General features: G+C 35.8%; 2 protein-coding genes across 2 annotated transcripts; both read left to right on the top strand.

Annotated features, from left to right (window-relative positions):
• The first annotated feature begins 1283 nt into the window (after positions 1 to 1283).
• On the top strand, positions 1284 to 6354 carry LOC145306751 (DE-cadherin-like). The gene is made up of 10 exons (XM_080149042.1): positions 1284 to 1445; positions 1704 to 1793; positions 2226 to 2347; positions 2599 to 2746; positions 3021 to 3185; positions 3338 to 3408; positions 3576 to 4038; positions 4278 to 4391; positions 4712 to 4951; positions 5344 to 6354. The coding sequence occupies exons 1-10, from the start codon at positions 1299 to 1301 to the stop codon at positions 6052 to 6054; spliced, it is 2271 nt and encodes a 756-aa protein (XP_080005168.1). The 5' UTR covers positions 1284 to 1298; the 3' UTR covers positions 6055 to 6354.
• A 6969-nt stretch (positions 6355 to 13323) lies between these two features.
• LOC145307406 (DE-cadherin-like) lies at positions 13324 to 18644 on the top strand. The gene is made up of 10 exons (XM_080149831.1): positions 13324 to 13485; positions 13744 to 13833; positions 14266 to 14387; positions 14639 to 14786; positions 15061 to 15225; positions 15378 to 15448; positions 15616 to 16078; positions 16318 to 16431; positions 16752 to 16991; positions 17384 to 18644. The coding sequence occupies exons 1-10, from the start codon at positions 13339 to 13341 to the stop codon at positions 18092 to 18094; spliced, it is 2271 nt and encodes a 756-aa protein (XP_080005957.1). The 5' UTR covers positions 13324 to 13338; the 3' UTR covers positions 18095 to 18644.
• Positions 18645 to 19263: the final 619 nt, after the last annotated feature.

Raw genomic sequence — 19263 nt, 5'->3', positions numbered from 1 at the left:
AAACCAAAATTATTGTCCAAACTTTTCAACAATCAGTTCTATATGGACTATATTAAAGTAACAGAATGTCTGTCTTTCTATGTGTGTGTGTGTGTTTGTAGCAAAGGATCTCAGTAACCTATGCAGTGAAGCTTTCTATAGGACCAGGGTAGGTTTATATACTTTCTATTTGGGTATATAAACCTTACTAAGAGAAACCGTACATAGGAAAAAATAACCCTCACATAGAAAAAATGTTTTTTTCAAAAACTGATATAGAAAGAGTAGGGTTGACTCACCCCCCCCCCCCTTTCTTAAGTGTCTCTAGGGGCATATCTGCTCTATCTTAGAACATAAACTTAGGGGATAAGATAAGACAATGGCCGGTACCACATCCCCAATGATGTGATACACAAAATTACAATTATTGATTGAGCAAATTTTGAGATCAGGTAGGTTCATGGTTATAAAATTTAATATTTTTACAATTTTGAAGAAAAATGGATTTATTATTACTAGGATCCTACCTACCCTGGATTATCATGTACTCTAAAAAGTGAATCATTTCACTTTGCTATCTGCGGAAAGCTGTTTATAAATTGATTCCATAACAATTCTGTATAAATCCTTGGATAAAAAATGGCCCATACATGGGTGTACTGTACATCCCCAATGATGAAGCACAAAATTACTTCTGCTGTAGATTACAATTAGTGGTTGAAACGCTTTGACACTTAACCAAATGAACCAACCAATCAAAATTCAGTAAAAGTTCCCAAGGTTGTTAAGCTAACAAATAAGAAAACGTTATTACAAGACTTTGGAGACTAGTGTAATAAACAGTCCAATGTCCCCTCCTTCCCTGGATCTAAATGGATAAGAGAATTGGTGACAATTTGATGAACATCAACATTGAATTTATATAATAACATTCTCATATTCGTTGGCTTAACAACTTTGGCAACTTTTACTAAATTTTGATTGGTTTGTTTATTTAGTAGAGTGTCAAAACGTTTCAACCACTAATTGTAATCTACATAAGGGAAAATTTTGTCTTGTCATCATTGGGGATGTACATCAAATTATTGGCCATTGTCATATCCCTTTAGATGCCTGGCCTAAACTTGTTTGTGGATAATATAATGGACTTGAGCTCATTTATAGACATTTATTTTCTATATAGATCTGTCATGGATCTTGATGCAATAAAGCAGACCGTTTTGTAAATGTTAAAAATTTGGAAGGTTTCATTAAACAAAAGTTCTTGCATATATACTTATTAAATAATGTATACTCTTTGTAATATTTAGTTTAATATAATGGATGATATAATATTATGGATATCAGGTTCTAGTGAGATATTTGTATACAACTACGAGGGCCGGGCACCCACCACAAAGATTGGCAGAGTCTTTGTAGATGACCCAGACGATTGGGACCTGCCAGATAAAACTTTTAGATTTAAGGTTTGTATTTATATTCATCATACAAAATATAATAAGGTTTTGTAGCAACTTTCTCCAATAAATCTATTCTTGATTTTAACAAATAAATTTTAAATCCACGATTTTTTGTGCTTTCCTACTTAATGGATATCCTTGTTTTATATAGGTAATAAAACACCATTTCTGAGGAGAACTGGATTAGAAGCAGTTCTGAGCCATTATTTCACTTTACTATCCGCAGAAAGGTGTCTATAATACTATAATAATTATTATTGGCAGGATGCCTCCAGGTACCCGGACTTTTCCCTGGATCCAAGTACTGGAATTATCTCCATGAAGGAGGGAATCAAACTTGATGAAGAAATTAAGGTAAAACTTTTAGGTATTGGATTCTCATTGGTTGGTTCATTGAGTTGAGTGTCAGAACGTTTCCACTACTAACTTTAATCTACACAAGGGGTAATATTGAATATCATCATTGTAGATGTACATCAATTTTATGGCAATTGTCCTATCGCTTTAGATCCCTGGATTAAAACACACAGAAATAAAATATGATAAAATAAAAACAGATTCTGCACAAGATTTTATTTTCCTGCTTCAAAAAAAATCCTTTCTAAAATTAAAATTGAGGTGGAAAGTTATTCTTTTCTAGGGATGATTGCGGTGCCCTCCCCCCTAAATATGTAAACCTGCCCAAGATCCTTCAAGACAGACAGACACAGATCCTGTTACTTTTATGTATGATTTATTATCCATTGTCTTATCCCTTTATGATCCCTGACATTTAAATCTATTCAGACATACCACATGGAGTTCGAGGTGGATGATGTGTCCCGGGGACAGCGAGCTGTGCCTGCTAATGTCACTGTCACAGTTAAAAAGATTTCTGCAGAGGCTGTCAAGAAAAGTGGTAGCATTAGGTATACACACCACAACAATGGATATATAAAATATGTGGATATTATGACACATTATCCCATGTATTCTATATATCTATTACTTCAATATAGATAATTACTTTATTCCACTTTTCAGTAGCAAAGCTACTCTATAATATACTTTCTTTGTCTGTGAAATATGATTTTCTTGGCTGCTAATGTTATTCTATAAAAGATACCCAGTACCCATATTACCTAACCTAACTTACCTATTTAATTTCTTGTCTATTTAGAATTGATGTGCCACCTGAAAAGTTTCTCTCTGGCGGCAGCTTGAGTGCTGACGGCCGCCAGCAGCTGACAAAGCTGCTGCGTGGATATCTGAATGCATCTGTGGTGGATGTGTTCACACTGCTGCCCGCAGATCTGCCAGATAAAAAGGTGATTTTTCTACTGACAATAGATATAATCTCTAGATACTTGCTCTCTAAATCAGCCAATAGGAAAACATCTGGGCATATTTTTGGTTAGAAAATGTTCAGATTATAGTAGTTATTTTTTCATTTCATTTGCATAATGAGTCAGCTATAAATAGTTGCATTGCTTGGGATAAATGTTTTGTAATTAATATTTTTGTAACATCTAACCACATTATCTTATTCGTTGGCCAACTTAAACTTTGGTTTACTTTTATTAAATTTTGTTTGTGTTGCAGGGTACAGATGTAAGGTTCTCAGCCCATGGATCTCCGTACTATGCCCCTGAAAGGATGGAACTGAGTGTGGCCAGGAGGAAGACAGACCTGGAGAGACAGATGGATTTCAATATTGTCATGATCAATATTGACGAGTGTCTTATTGAGAGATCTCTCAGTGATAAGGCAGGAGTAATCATCAAATAACTTTAATTTTATTCAATTTTTAATAAACCACTACTAGTATCTATATTTCCTGAAGAGTAAAAGTCGGTTAAGTGGTTCTACTTTGTATTATAGATTAATGTGCAGTTATTTGAATGATTCCCTGATGTCAGGCTAAATGTGATGGAGCTTGCTATAACAAACTGGAGATAGAGAATCAACCCACAGCAGTCATGACCAATAGGAAAATAAAGTTTATTTTTGTATATTTCTTACTCAGTTCAAAGTAACAGGATATCTGTGTAGCTGTATGTAGCCAAGGAAAAATTGTTTTCATTGTTTTTGTTTTACATATCACACATCCCAATATATATGGTATTAGCATCAATAACTTTATTTGCTTGGCTTTAGAACAACATTTGTTGGTGTAACAGCTTTGACCGAGGCCCGTTGTGGTTGCCCCGCCCCACCCCGCCAGTCATGCGACCTGGACAGCAGCAGCAGTTCTAACCTGTGGCGGTCAGCCTACAGCCTGGAGCAGCAGCAGGTGTGCCTGGAGGGCAGCTGCACAGTCACGGGCAAATGTCAGTGTGCCATTGATCAGCCCCAAGTGTATGGACCTTTCTGTGAGAAAAGATCTGCAAGCATTAGATATGGATGGACAACACACCAGGGCATCAACTCGTGTGGCAATACAACAATAAGGCTGAGATTTACTACCAAGCAGTCCCGGGGCCTGTTGTTGTACCAGGGCCCCTCCCCCAACACTGTTGTCCAGGGGGTTACTGACTTTGTGGCCCTGGAGATACACGAGGGCAAGCTCAAGTATTATCTCAACTATGGCAGAGAAACTAGCACTGGCATTTTACAGAAGGTAACAGAATTTTTTTATTTTGATGTGTATGGAGCAAAGGATCTTGGTAACATTTGCAGTGAAGCTTTCTATAGGTCCAGTGAAGAATTATAACTATTTTTTTGGAGGGGGGAGGTATTTCTACCCTACTAAGAGAAACTGTACATTGTAAAGGAAAAGTCGCTCAAATACAATAACAAGTGCCTCTAGGGGCATATCTTAACATAAACTATATACCTATTAATATCCTGAATATTAAGATTGTCTCTGATGGTGTTGAGCATAGTGTCGAGTTCTCCTGGAGTAATTCTACTGTCCATCTCATCCTGGATAATGGAGACTGTCTTCCAAGTATCCAGGATTGTCAGCTTCAGGTATGCTATATGCAGTCAACAAGTTTCAAATCCATAGGACAATTCTAAAACAGACTGGCTCACAACGTAGAAAAGCTTTATTTTTAACAGGGACAATTATTTCCATAAGTTGGAGAAGCACAGCATTGAATAAATAACATTTTTACACGGAGCACTAGAATGATTAGCATTAGCATTATTGGATGTTTTTATTTTTGTAAACCATTTCATAAAAATTCGAAGATTTTTTCTTTTTTGTTGGAACATTTTTGTTATTTTAAAATGGTACAACATTCCCTATAGTTATGGGAATCTAAACATATCTTTATTTTGTTTTGCAGGCCTCTTGTCCACGTGGGAAAGCCCAGTACATGAATTCCAATGGTCCACTACAGGTTGGAGGACTTTACTTTGGCAAGGACCGGCTGCGGGACCTGGCAGCTGAGCTCAAGGTTGCCAGGGAGACACTGCCAGCTGGTGACAGTTTTGCTGGTTGTCTGCGTGACCTGCAGGTGTCAGAGAATGATGGCAGCCCGCTGTGGATCAGTCTGGGTACACCAGCAGATGGCGAGCAGTACCAGGTACCACACACCATTATCAATGCAGTCAACAAAACAAAAAATGCAGAAGAACAAAGTTTTACTTTTTCAACAATTATCTATGCTTTCTTATCATTTAATGCAAACCTAATACGTTTGTCTGTGTATTACTTCTAAATGACTTTTTTAAAAGAAAATGTATTTTACTTTTCAATGCATTCTGGTCATTTGTAGGGTACTTTTGGGACATCTAAAACAGTGGTCTCTAAAAAGTTTCACTTAACTTGGCCAATTTTCGTCGATTGACATTGTATGGGGTTTCTATGGATGTCCTTGGGAGTTAAATGGCATCAGTTTTTATGAAAACTAATCTTGTTAATGTCCTATATACCCTACCATAATTATTATCCATTTATCCTAAATATTTACTTTAGGATGGCTGCTCCATGGAGTATGTATTGGCCGTGGAGGCCACTGGCATGAACCTCAACTTTCTGCTGATAATCCTGGCGATATTGGCCATCATTCTGACGGCCATGTGTGTGCTCACAGTGTACAGGAGGAGGAGGGTGCCCTACAGCGACAAGGACATTGACTGCGACATCAGAGAGAATATTATCAACTATGATGACGAGGGAGGAGGTGAGGGAGATGGTACTGGCTATGATCTGTCAGTCCTGCGTCTGCGCAGTGGTACAACACAAGTACAGGAGAATGGATATGGCCATATGACATTGAATGGACAATACCTGCCACCAGCAGTGGACAAACAACAGCAGCAGCAGCAGGAGTTACCTGGAGTCGGCCACTTTCTGGATGAGACTAAGGACAAAGTTGACCAGGATCCAGAAGCCACGCCCTATGATGATCTCCGGCATTATGCTTATGAAGGTGATGGCAACTCTGGCACTGGCTCCAGCTTATCCAGCCTCAACTCTGGCAGCGAGGCTGATCAGGATCTGGAGTTTGAATACCTGCACAATTTTGGGCCACGCTTCAAGAAGCTGGCAGACATGTATGGACGTGAGACAGAGACAGATAGCAGTAGTTCTGAGACAGGAGAGAATAATCTGGGCTATCATGACTATCATGATCATGTAGTACAACAACAACAACAACAGCCAGGATCTGAATCTTGGTGTTGAGTAATATTTAGTCCTACCACCACCACCACACTTCTAGTTATATTCTCTGTATGTATATATATATATATCTGCCATAAGGACATAATAACATACACACACACACACAAGAGATAATTAGTGATAATTAAGAAACCTTATTCCATCCATGCATATCTGGTACAGAGCTCTGTATCAGATCCTATGATTATGTACCATATTATATTATTATTATTATACACATTTGTAAATATTATTTTATACTTTTATACTCTCCTTTGCTTAAATTAGTTTTGTTCTTGTTAAAGATCTCGAAAGTCTATGTCTAATACAGTAGTTATATATATATTCTGATATAGCCAGGGGGAGGGAGAGGACATTGGACTGTAAACTATGCTGGTACCCAAAGTTATTTTAATTCTTACAGCTTTAAAGCTTTGAATATGCATTGGTTGGTTCCGAACCAATAGTGTCCAAACTTTTCAAACAGAATCTACAAAAGTTATAATTTTCTTTATCATCATTGGGGAATGGTTTAACGTCCATTGTCTTATCCCTTGAGATCCCTGGATGATGATATAATAGAAATAGGGAGGGATGGGTGTGTGGGATGTTAATCCTTTACAAGGAAAACAACACATACCTATCCAATCCATTCTTTAATTCAATTTTTATAAAAGGTTGTCTGTTTATGTTTGATGTAATATTTCTTCTTTTTTTTCAATGCTGAGCTTTTATTAACCAAAAAAATACAAAATTATGTTTTGAAAAATGTAAAAAGATGGGGGGGGGGGGGAGGGGTTTGGATAGATTATTGTAATATCAGAGCAATAAACATTCCATTGGTTTGATCAAATATTTATGTTTTTTAGCTTTTATTTCTCTAAAACATTGTAATTCAAATTATTTAGCATAATGTTTGAAAATTTGCATAATTTATGCTAAATTTTAGAATTGCTAACATGACATTTTTGTTGCAATATAGAATGTTGTGCACTAAAAACTTTTTACAGCTCTTTATGTTACGAGAACTATCTAACATCCCCCCCCCCCCCCCTGTGTTAAAATGAAAATTGTTGATTATTATACAGTACAGACTTCCAAAGTGCCTTCATATATAAAAGAGGGTCATTTTTTTCGTGTATTCATGTAAAGTTGGGTGTTGGTTTGTAGTCAAATGCTCTTGTTAAGTCAAACTGTTGTTAATTATGGATCATTACATATTTATATAAATTTGGTTATAATTAAAAACACTTTGACCTAAAAAGAGTATTTGACTACAACCCAACACTAAAATTTATGGAATTATGCAAAAAAAAAATGACCCTTTTAATTCCTTAAAAAGTAGAAAATTTGTAAAAATGAAGCTAAATAATCAAAATCACCATATTTTGATACAATAATGATCTATTCTTGTAAAATAGTTAGTTTTCTATATATTTAATATATATATCATTCATTATTCTCTTCTAGGCCTTCATCTAGATAAATTTTACTGTGCATTTTTTTTATTTTCATAGCAATAAATTATAGTTTAAAAATAATTGTTGGATATTATATTTCAAAATAACATATATGTAACACTTTATGTGCAGTCATGTGACATGTTTGGTTGAATATATTTCCATGTCTAAATTAGCGGCAAATCCGGTATTTGGCGGCACCCTAACATAGCTTTAGCCCGCCCCCCCCCCCTCACTCCTCCCAATTAAGTCTAAATTGGCGGCAAATCCGTTTTTGATTGGTTGATTGATTTATATTGTAATTTCTATAGCCTTATCCTTAAATTGGCAGAGTCCAATCCTTAAAAATTGATTGATTATTTTTTCTTGTAATTTCTAAGCCCAATCCTTAAAAATTGATTGATTGATTGTTTCTTTCTTGTAATATTAGAGCCCATTACTTAGAAAACTGATTGATTGATTGTTTTTTTTCTCATAATTTTTAAGCCTAATCCTTAAAAATTGATTGATAGATTAATTTTTCTTGTTATTTTCTAAGCCCAATCCTTAAAAATTAGTTGATTAACTATGTTTTTCTTGTAATTTCTCAGCCCAATCCTTAAAAACAGATTGATTGCATGTTTTTTTCTTACAATTTCCTTAAAAATTGATTGATTGATTGATTTTTTGTAATTTTTAAAGTCCAATCCTTCAATTGACATAAAGCCCAATCCTTAAAATTGATTGATTTTTTTGTAATTTATAAAGTCCAATCCTTCAATTGACATAAAGCCTAATCCTTAAAATCTATTGATTGTTTTTTTTTTGTAATCCAATCCTTCAATTGACATACAGCTGAATCCTTAAAATTGATTGATTGATTTTTTGTAATTTCTAAAGTCCAATCCTTCAATTGACATAAAGCCCAATCCTTAAAATAGATTAATAGATTAATTTTTCATTAATTTCTAAGCCCAATCCTTAAAAATTGATGACTGTTTTTTCTTGCATTTCCTAAGCCCAATCCCTAAAAATTTATTGATTGATTTTTTTCTTGTAATTTCTAAGCCCAATCCTCAAACATTGATTCTTTTTTTTGTAATCTCTAAGCCCAATCCTTAAAATTTATTGATTTTTTTCTTTTAATATCTAGGTCCAATCCTTAAACATTAATTTTTTTCTTGTAATCCTTAGAAAATGATTGATTGATTTTTTAAAATTTCTGAAGTCCAATCCTTCAATTGGCATAAAGCCTAATATTTAAAAATTGATTTATTTTTCCCATTACCCAGGTAACAAATACAGTATTTAATTAAATACAGTCCAATCCTTCAAATGACACACAGCTCAATCCTTAAAATTGATTGATTTATTTATTTTTTTTGTAATTTTTAAAGTCCAATCCTTCAATTGACGTAAAGCCCAATCTTAATATTGATTGATTGATTTTTTTGTAATTTCTAAAGTCCAATCCTTTAATTGACATAAAGCCCAATCCTTAAAATTTATTGATTGATTTTTTTTGTAATTTCTAAAGTCCAATCCTTCAATTGACATAGAGCCTAATCCTTAAAAATTGATTGATTGATTTTTTTGTAATTTCTAAAGTCCAATCCTTCAATTTACATAAAGCCTAATACTTAAATATTTAATTGATTGATTTTTCCCATTACCCAGGTAACAAATACAGTATTTAATACCCAGGTAACAGATAGTATTGAAATACCCAGGTTACAACTATAGTATTGATGGATATACCCAGGTATGGATATGCCCAGGTAACAACTAGAGTATTAATGGATATACCCAGGTAACAACTAGAGTATTGATGGATATACCCAGGTAACAACTAGAGTATTGATGGATATACCCAGGTAACAACTAGAGTATTGATGGATATACCCAGGTAACAACTAGAGTATTGATGGATATGCCCAGTTAACATCTAGAGTATTGATGGATATACCCAGGTAACAACTAGAGTATTGATGGATATACCCAGGTAACAACTAGAGTATTGATGGATATGCCCAGTTAACATCTAGAGTATTGATGGATATACCCAGGTAACAACTAGAGTATTGATGGATATACCCAGGTAACAACTAGAGTATTGATGGATATACCCAGGTAACAACTAGAGTATTGATGGATATACCCAGGTAACAACTAGAGTATTGATGGATATACCCAGGTAACAACTAGAGTATTGATGGATATACCCAGGTTACAACTAGAGTATTGATGGATATACCCAGGTAACAACTAGAGTATTGATGGATATACCCAGGTTACAACTAGAGTATTGATGGATATGCCCAGGTAACAACTAGAGTATTAATGGATATACCCAGGTAACAACTAGAGTATTGATGGATATACCCAGGTAACAACTAGAGTATTGATGGAAGGTAGAGGGGCCTGTACATCAGCCATAACGTGCCATAGTAGATAGTTAGATAGTTAGATTGATTGATTGATTAGCCATAGTCTCTTAGGGTTTGGACCTAAGTAGTCATGGAGTAGGCTGAGACACTTTTGATAGTTAGATAGATAGATAGATTGATTGATTGATTTTTTTCTGGTAATTTCTAAGTGAGACAGTAAGAAGAGTCTGGTTTTTAACTGTTTTCTTTCATGGGTGTAGTTTAAGTGTCTCTAACCGGAGCGAAGCGACGTGTAATAGAAGGAGAGAGAAAGAGGGGGGGGGGGAGGAGGTAAAGAGAGAGAGAAGGGGGGGAGGGCAGAAAGAGGAGTCTGGTTTTTAACTTTTTTCTATGGGTGTAGTTTCTTTAACCTGAAACAAAGCTTCTCCCAAAAGTTGATTAGCTATTTGTCATATTTTATTAATACAACTGTAACAGGGAAAGAGTTATTTTATCCATAAGCATAGAGTTAAAAGTGGGTCAACTTTGCAATGAAATATCTGACGTGTTTTTCAATTCTGAGCGTTGTACTTTTCAGCATGGCTTCTCCTAAGAGTTTAATAGCTGTGTGTCAAGTTTTATTGATACAACTTTAACAGGGAAAGAATTATTTTATCCGTAAGCATAGAGTTAAAAATGAGTCTAAAATTAATCAGCAAACCTTTCAAAATTAACCTTTAAAAGTGGGTCAACTTTGCAATAAAATATCTGGCGTGTTTTTCACTTCTGAGCGTTGTACTTTTCAGCATGGCTTCTCCTAAGAGTTAATTTGCTGTGTGTCAAGTTTTATTGATACAACTTCAACAGGGAAAGAATCATTTTATCCGTAAGCAGAGGGGTAAAAATGCGTTAAAAATTAACATTTAAAAGTGGGTCAACTTTGCAATGAAATATCTGACGTGTTTCTCAATTCTGAGCGTTGTACTTTTCAGCATGGCTTCTCCTAAGAGTTAATTTGCTGTGTGTCAAGTTTTATTGATACAACTTCAACAGGGAAAGAATCATTTTATCCGTAAGCAGAGGGGTAAAAATGCGTTAAAAATTAACATTTAAAAGTGGGTCAACTTTGCAATGAAATATCTGACGTGTTTCTCAATTCTGAGCGTTGTACTTTTCAGCATGGCTTCTCCTAAGAGTTGATTAGCTGTGTGTCAAGTTTTATTAATACAACTTTAACAGGGAAAGAATCATTTTATCCGTAAGCAGAGGGGTAAAAATGCGTTAAAAATTAACCTTTAAATCTGGATCGACTTTGCAATGAAATAGCCGTCATGTTTTTTAATTCTGAGCGTTGTACTTTTCAGCATGGCTTTTCCCAAGAGTTAATTAGCTGTGTGTCAAGTTTTACTTGTACAACTTTTACAAGGAAAGTATTATCTTATCCGTCAGCAGAGGGTTAAAAATGCGTCTAAAAATCACGCAACCTCTCCTTTTAATTATTGATATTTTTAAGGTAAAATTAGAATTTTTGAAATCAGTTAATAAAATGAATAAGGGGGAGGTAGGGAAGAAAAGGGACAGTCTGAGAGAGAGAGAAAGAAAGAGAATAAAAAAAGAAAGAGAGGGAGAATAAAAAAAGAAAGAGAGAGAGAAAACACAAGTGGAAAATTTAAAATTAAAAAAAAAAATTAAATAAAGTTTTTTTTGTATATACTTCATATAGCTTATCATTTTAAGCCAATAAAAAGAATTGTCTAAATACATAAAATCACATTTTGTAGCAGTCTAATACTCTGCAATATCTATTGAGGATTTAACCCCAGCTATTCCAGACCAAAATAACCGGCTCTATATATTAGTAAAGAAATCTCCCGCAAGGATTCGTTATACCCAACCAATACAAAACTCAAACTTATCATCCTACACACAATATTAGGTTACAAGGTGATAGATTCAAGACCCTAAATGCATGACAAATCAATTTCAATATATAAAAAAGACAATTTAATCAAAATTAACCTGCAGATAGTGGCCTCTGCCAACATATAGTAGTACCTCAATACATTTTCACCCTAATATATACAAGTCCATCTAATGCCTAATGTATGCACCAGTCTGAAATCCATTAGACCACGTTGACAGTTAGACTGATACAAAAAATGAAAAGTTTAAAATAACCTAAAACACGTTATACCACTTACCAAACCAAAATTATTGTCCAAACTTTTCAACAATCAGTTCTATATGGACTATATTAAAGTAACAGAATGTCTGTCTTTCTATGTGTGTGTGTGTGTTTGTAGCAAAGGATCTCAGTAACCTATGCAGTGAAGCTTTCTATAGGACCAGGGTAGGTTTATATACTTTCTATTTGGGTATATAAACCTTACTAAGAGAAACCGTACATAGGAAAAAATAACCCTCACATAGAAAAAATGTTTTTTTCAAAAACTGATATAGAAAGAGTAGGGTTGACTCACCCCCCCCCCCCTTTCTTAAGTGTCTCTAGGGGCATATCTGCTCTATCTTAGAACATAAACTTAGGGGATAAGATAAGACAATGGCCGGTACCACATCCCCAATGATGTGATACACAAAATTACAATTATTGATTGAGCAAATTTTGAGATCAGGTAGGTTCATGGTTATAAAATTTAATATTTTTACAATTTTGAAGAAAAATGGATTTATTATTACTAGGATCCTACCTACCCTGGATTATCATGTACTCTAAAAAGTGAATCATTTCACTTTGCTATCTGCGGAAAGCTGTTTATAAATTGATTCCATAACAATTCTGTATAAATCCTTGGATAAAAAATGGCCCATACATGGGTGTACTGTACATCCCCAATGATGAAGCACAAAATTACTTCTGCTGTAGATTACAATTAGTGGTTGAAACGCTTTGACACTTAACCAAATGAACCAACCAATCAAAATTCAGTAAAAGTTCCCAAGGTTGTTAAGCTAACAAATAAGAAAACGTTATTACAAGACTTTGGAGACTAGTGTAATAAACAGTCCAATGTCCCCTCCTTCCCTGGATCTAAATGGATAAGAGAATTGGTGACAATTTGATGAACATCAACATTGAATTTATATAATAACATTCTCATATTCGTTGGCTTAACAACTTTGGCAACTTTTACTAAATTTTGATTGGTTTGTTTATTTAGTAGAGTGTCAAAACGTTTCAACCACTAATTGTAATCTACATAAGGGAAAATTTTGTCTTGTCATCATTGGGGATGTACATCAAATTATTGGCCATTGTCATATCCCTTTAGATGCCTGGCCTAAACTTGTTTGTGGATAATATAATGGACTTGAGCTCATTTATAGACATTTATTTTCTATATAGATCTGTCATGGATCTTGATGCAATAAAGCAGACCGTTTTGTAAATGTTAAAAATTTGGAAGGTTTCATTAAACAAAAGTTCTTGCATATATACTTATTAAATAATGTATACTCTTTGTAATATTTAGTTTAATATAATGGATGATATAATATTATGGATATCAGGTTCTAGTGAGATATTTGTATACAACTACGAGGGCCGGGCACCCACCACAAAGATTGGCAGAGTCTTTGTAGATGACCCAGACGATTGGGACCTGCCAGATAAAACTTTTAGATTTAAGGTTTGTATTTATATTCATCATACAAAATATAATAAGGTTTTGTAGCAACTTTCTCCAATAAATCTATTCTTGATTTTAACAAATAAATTTTAAATCCACGATTTTTTGTGCTTTCCTACTTAATGGATATCCTTGTTTTATATAGGTAATAAAACACCATTTCTGAGGAGAACTGGATTAGAAGCAGTTCTGAGCCATTATTTCACTTTACTATCCGCAGAAAGGTGTCTATAATACTATAATAATTATTATTGGCAGGATGCCTCCAGGTACCCGGACTTTTCCCTGGATCCAAGTACTGGAATTATCTCCATGAAGGAGGGAATCAAACTTGATGAAGAAATTAAGGTAAAACTTTTAGGTATTGGATTCTCATTGGTTGGTTCATTGAGTTGAGTGTCAGAACGTTTCCACTACTAACTTTAATCTACACAAGGGGTAATATTGAATATCATCATTGTAGATGTACATCAATTTTATGGCAATTGTCCTATCGCTTTAGATCCCTGGATTAAAACACACAGAAATAAAATATGATAAAATAAAAACAGATTCTGCACAAGATTTTATTTTCCTGCTTCAAAAAAAATCCTTTCTAAAATTAAAATTGAGGTGGAAAGTTATTCTTTTCTAGGGATGATTGCGGTGCCCTCCCCCCTAAATATGTAAACCTGCCCAAGATCCTTCAAGACAGACAGACACAGATCCTGTTACTTTTATGTATGATTTATTATCCATTGTCTTATCCCTTTATGATCCCTGACATTTAAATCTATTCAGACATACCACATGGAGTTCGAGGTGGATGATGTGTCCCGGGGACAGCGAGCTGTGCCTGCTAATGTCACTGTCACAGTTAAAAAGATTTCTGCAGAGGCTGTCAAGAAAAGTGGTAGCATTAGGTATACACACCACAACAATGGATATATAAAATATGTGGATATTATGACACATTATCCCATGTATTCTATATATCTATTACTTCAATATAGATAATTACTTTATTCCACTTTTCAGTAGCAAAGCTACTCTATAATATACTTTCTTTGTCTGTGAAATATGATTTTCTTGGCTGCTAATGTTATTCTATAAAAGATACCCAGTACCCATATTACCTAACCTAACTTACCTATTTAATTTCTTGTCTATTTAGAATTGATGTGCCACCTGAAAAGTTTCTCTCTGGCGGCAGCTTGAGTGCTGACGGCCGCCAGCAGCTGACAAAGCTGCTGCGTGGATATCTGAATGCATCTGTGGTGGATGTGTTCACACTGCTGCCCGCAGATCTGCCAGATAAAAAGGTGATTTTTCTACTGACAATAGATATAATCTCTAGATACTTGCTCTCTAAATCAGCCAATAGGAAAACATCTGGGCATATTTTTGGTTAGAAAATGTTCAGATTATAGTAGTTATTTTTTCATTTCATTTGCATAATGAGTCAGCTATAAATAGTTGCATTGCTTGGGATAAATGTTTTGTAATTAATATTTTTGTAACATCTAACCACATTATCTTATTCGTTGGCCAACTTAAACTTTGGTTTACTTTTATTAAATTTTGTTTGTGTTGCAGGGTACAGATGTAAGGTTCTCAGCCCATGGATCTCCGTACTATGCCCCTGAAAGGATGGAACTGAGTGTGGCCAGGAGGAAGACAGACCTGGAGAGACAGATGGATTTCAATATTGTCATGATCAATATTGACGAGTGTCTTATTGAGAGATCTCTCAGTGATAAGGCAGGAGTAATCATCAAATAACTTTAATTTTATTCAATTTTTAATAAACCACTACTAGTATCTATATTTCCTGAAGAGTAAAAGTCGGTTAAGTGGTTCTACTTTGTATTATAGATTAATGTGCAGTTATTTGAATGATTCCCTGATGTCAGGCTAAATGTGATGGAGCTTGCTATAACAAACTGGAGATAGAGAATCAACCCACAGCAGTCATGACCAATAGGAAAATAAAGTTTATTTTTGTATATTTCTTACTCAGTTCAAAGTAACAGGATATCTGTGTAGCTGTATGTAGCCAAGGAAAAATTGTTTTCATTGTTTTTGTTTTACATATCACACATCCCAATATATATGGTATTAGCATCAATAACTTTATTTGCTTGGCTTTAGAACAACATTTGTTGGTGTAACAGCTTTGACCGAGGCCCGTTGTGGTTGCCCCGCCCCACCCCGCCAGTCATGCGACCTGGACAGCAGCAGCAGTTCTAACCTGTGGCGGTCAGCCTACAGCCTGGAGCAGCAGCAGGTGTGCCTGGAGGGCAGCTGCACAGTCACGGGCAAATGTCAGTGTGCCATTGATCAGCCCCAAGTGTATGGACCTTTCTGTGAGAAAAGATCTGCAAGCATTAGATATGGATGGACAACACACCAGGGCATCAACTCGTGTGGCAACACAACAATAAGGCTGAGATTTACTACCAAGCAGTCCCGGGGCCTGTTGTTGTACCAGGGCCCCTCCCCCAACACTGTTGTCCAGGGGGTTACTGACTTTGTGGCCCTGGAGATACACGAGGGCAAGCTCAAGTATTATCTCAACTATGGCAGAGAAACTAGCACTGGCATTTTACAGAAGGTAACAGAATTTTTTTATTTTGATGTGTATGGAGCAAAGGATCTTGGTAACATTTGCAGTGAAGCTTTCTATAGGTCCAGTGAAGAATTATAACTATTTTTTTGGAGGGGGGAGGTATTTCTACCCTACTAAGAGAAACTGTACATTGTAAAGGAAAAGTCGCTCAAATACAATAACAAGTGCCTCTAGGGGCATATCTTAACATAAACTATATACCTATTAATATCCTGAATATTAAGATTGTCTCTGATGGTGTTGAGCATAGTGTCGAGTTCTCCTGGAGTAATTCTACTGTCCATCTCATCCTGGATAATGGAGACTGTCTTCCAAGTATCCAGGATTGTCAGCTTCAGGTATGCTATATGCAGTCAACAAGTTTCAAATCCATAGGACAATTCTAAAACAGACTGGCTCACAACGTAGAAAAGCTTTATTTTTAACAGGGACAATTATTTCCATAAGTTGGAGAAGCACAGCATTGAATAAATAACATTTTTACACGGAGCACTAGAATGATTAGCATTAGCATTATTGGATGTTTTTATTTTTGTAAACCATTTCATAAAAATTCGAAGATTTTTTCTTTTTTGTTGGAACATTTTTGTTATTTTAAAATGGTACAACATTCCCTATAGTTATGGGAATCTAAACATATCTTTATTTTGTTTTGCAGGCCTCTTGTCCACGTGGGAAAGCCCAGTACATGAATTCCAATGGTCCACTACAGGTTGGAGGACTTTACTTTGGCAAGGACCGGCTGCGGGACCTGGCAGCTGAGCTCAAGGTTGCCAGGGAGACACTGCCAGCTGGTGACAGTTTTGCTGGTTGTCTGCGTGACCTGCAGGTGTCAGAGAATGATGGCAGCCCGCTGTGGATCAGTCTGGGTACACCAGCAGATGGCGAGCAGTACCAGGTACCACACACCATTATCAATGCAGTCAACAAAACAAAAAATGCAGAAGAACAAAGTTTTACTTTTTCAACAATTATCTATGCTTTCTTATCATTTAATGCAAACCTAATACGTTTGTCTGTGTATTACTTCTAAATGACTTTTTTAAAAGAAAATGTATTTTACTTTTCAATGCATTCTGGTCATTTGTAGGGTACTTTTGGGACATCTAAAACAGTGGTCTCTAAAAAGTTTCACTTAACTTGGCCAATTTTCGTCGATTGACATTGTATGGGGTTTCTATGGATGTCCTTGGGAGTTAAATGGCATCAGTTTTTATGAAAACTAATCTTGTTAATGTCCTATATACCCTACCATAATTATTATCCATTTATCCTAAATATTTACTTTAGGATGGCTGCTCCATGGAGTATGTATTGGCCGTGGAGGCCACTGGCATGAACCTCAACTTTCTGCTGATAATCCTGGCGATATTGGCCATCATTCTGACGGCCATGTGTGTGCTCACAGTGTACAGGAGGAGGAGGGTGCCCTACAGCGACAAGGACATTGACTGCGACATCAGAGAGAATATTATCAACTATGATGACGAGGGAGGAGGTGAGGGAGATGGTACTGGCTATGATCTGTCAGTCCTGCGTCTGCGCAGTGGTACAACACAAGTACAGGAGAATGGATATGGCCATATGACATTGAATGGACAATACCTGCCACCAGCAGTGGACAAACAACAGCAGCAGCAGCAGGAGTTACCTGGAGTCGGCCACTTTCTGGATGAGACTAAGGACAAAGTTGACCAGGATCCAGAAGCCACGCCCTATGATGATCTCCGGCATTATGCTTATGAAGGTGATGGCAACTCTGGCACTGGCTCCAGCTTATCCAGCCTCAACTCTGGCAGCGAGGCTGATCAGGATCTGGAGTTTGAATACCTGCACAATTTTGGGCCACGCTTCAAGAAGCTGGCAGACATGTATGGACGTGAGACAGAGACAGATAGCAGTAGTTCTGAGACAGGAGAGAATAATCTGGGCTATCATGACTATCATGATCATGTAGTACAACAACAACAACAACAGCCAGGATCTGAATCTTGGTGTTGAGTAATATTTAGTCCTACCACCACCACCACACTTCTAGTTATATTCTCTGTATGTATATATATATATATCTGCCATAAGGACATAATAACATACACACACACACACAAGAGATAATTAGTGATAATTAAGAAACCTTATTCCATCCATGCATATCTGGTACAGAGCTCTGTATCAGATCCTATGATTATGTACCATATTATATTATTATTATTATACACATTTGTAAATATTATTTTATACTTTTATACTCTCCTTTGCTTAAATTAGTTTTGTTCTTGTTAAAGATCTCGAAAGTCTATGTCTAATACAGTAGTTATATATATATTCTGATATAGCCAGGGGGAGGGAGAGGACATTGGACTGTAAACTATGCTGGTACCCAAAGTTATTTTAATTCTTACAGCTTTAAAGCTTTGAATATGCATTGGTTGGTTCCGAACCAATAGTGTCCAAACTTTTCAAACAGAATCTACAAAAGTTATAATTTTCTTTATCATCATTGGGGAATGGTTTAACGTCCATTGTCTTATCCCTTGAGATCCCTGGATGATGATATTGTGATGTATAGTCCCTTTCTTCCTGAGTTTAAGAGCAATACATGTATTTTATAGTTTAGCTTTTAGTTCTGGTATCCACGGTTTCGGAGCAAGTCATTGCTCTGCAACAGGATACGAACATAAAGTGAATAGTTGTCTTAATATTAATGTTATTATTATATGTTAACCTTGTATTGAATTAATACACTTTATGAGAATATTTAGCTGTTTGTTCTTGCTATTACTATACGTCATTTTGGCGCAGTAGTGTAGTACGAATCTATAGCTCAGATTTTCTTTTAATTGTATTATTTCTTTTCTTTTTAGTTTGTTCAGGTATTTTTTGTGTTGGAACGATGGGATTGTCCATTGAAGAGTGGAGGAAGTTGTCTCAGGAAGAGAAGGATTTGCATTTGATTAATGAGATCCATGCTCTTGGGACTAGAATTGATAATGTGACGACAGAGCTGGGTGGACGTATTGATAAGGTGGCGGCGGAGCTAGGTGGGCGTATAGCGCCGCTAGAGACGAAAATTCAAGAGTTGACGGATAATGTTGATACTAATGTTGCTGCGGTTACTGGACTGGCTACTCGGATGGACGATTTGGAAGATCGTCTTAATAAGGTGGTGG

The sequence above is a fragment of the Acartia tonsa genome, chromosome 15 (assembly GCF_053477335.1).
Source record: "Acartia tonsa isolate MP-2025a chromosome 15, ASM5347733v1, whole genome shotgun sequence".
In the NCBI taxonomy this organism is placed as follows: Eukaryota; Metazoa; Arthropoda; class Copepoda; order Calanoida; family Acartiidae; genus Acartia; species Acartia tonsa.
This window is presented reverse-complemented; position numbering and strand designations above follow the sequence as displayed.

Excerpts from the sequence above, each read along its gene's own strand:
- LOC145307406 (XM_080149831.1), top strand. The coding sequence starts at position 13,339 with ATGGATGATATAATATTATGGATATCAGGTTCTAGTGAGATATTTGTA. Across the intron at positions 13,486-13,743 it reads ATAAAACTTTTAGATTTAAG|GATGCCTCCAGGTACCCGGA; the intron begins GTTTGTATTTAT and ends TATTATTGGCAG. Across the intron at positions 15,449-15,615 it reads ACAGCAGTCATGACCAATAG|AACAACATTTGTTGGTGTAA; the intron begins GAAAATAAAGTT and ends GCTTGGCTTTAG.
- LOC145306751 (XM_080149042.1), top strand. The coding sequence starts at position 1,299 with ATGGATGATATAATATTATGGATATCAGGTTCTAGTGAGATATTTGTA. Across the intron at positions 2,348-2,598 it reads AAGAAAAGTGGTAGCATTAG|AATTGATGTGCCACCTGAAA; the intron begins GTATACACACCA and ends TTGTCTATTTAG. Across the intron at positions 3,409-3,575 it reads ACAGCAGTCATGACCAATAG|AACAACATTTGTTGGTGTAA; the intron begins GAAAATAAAGTT and ends GCTTGGCTTTAG.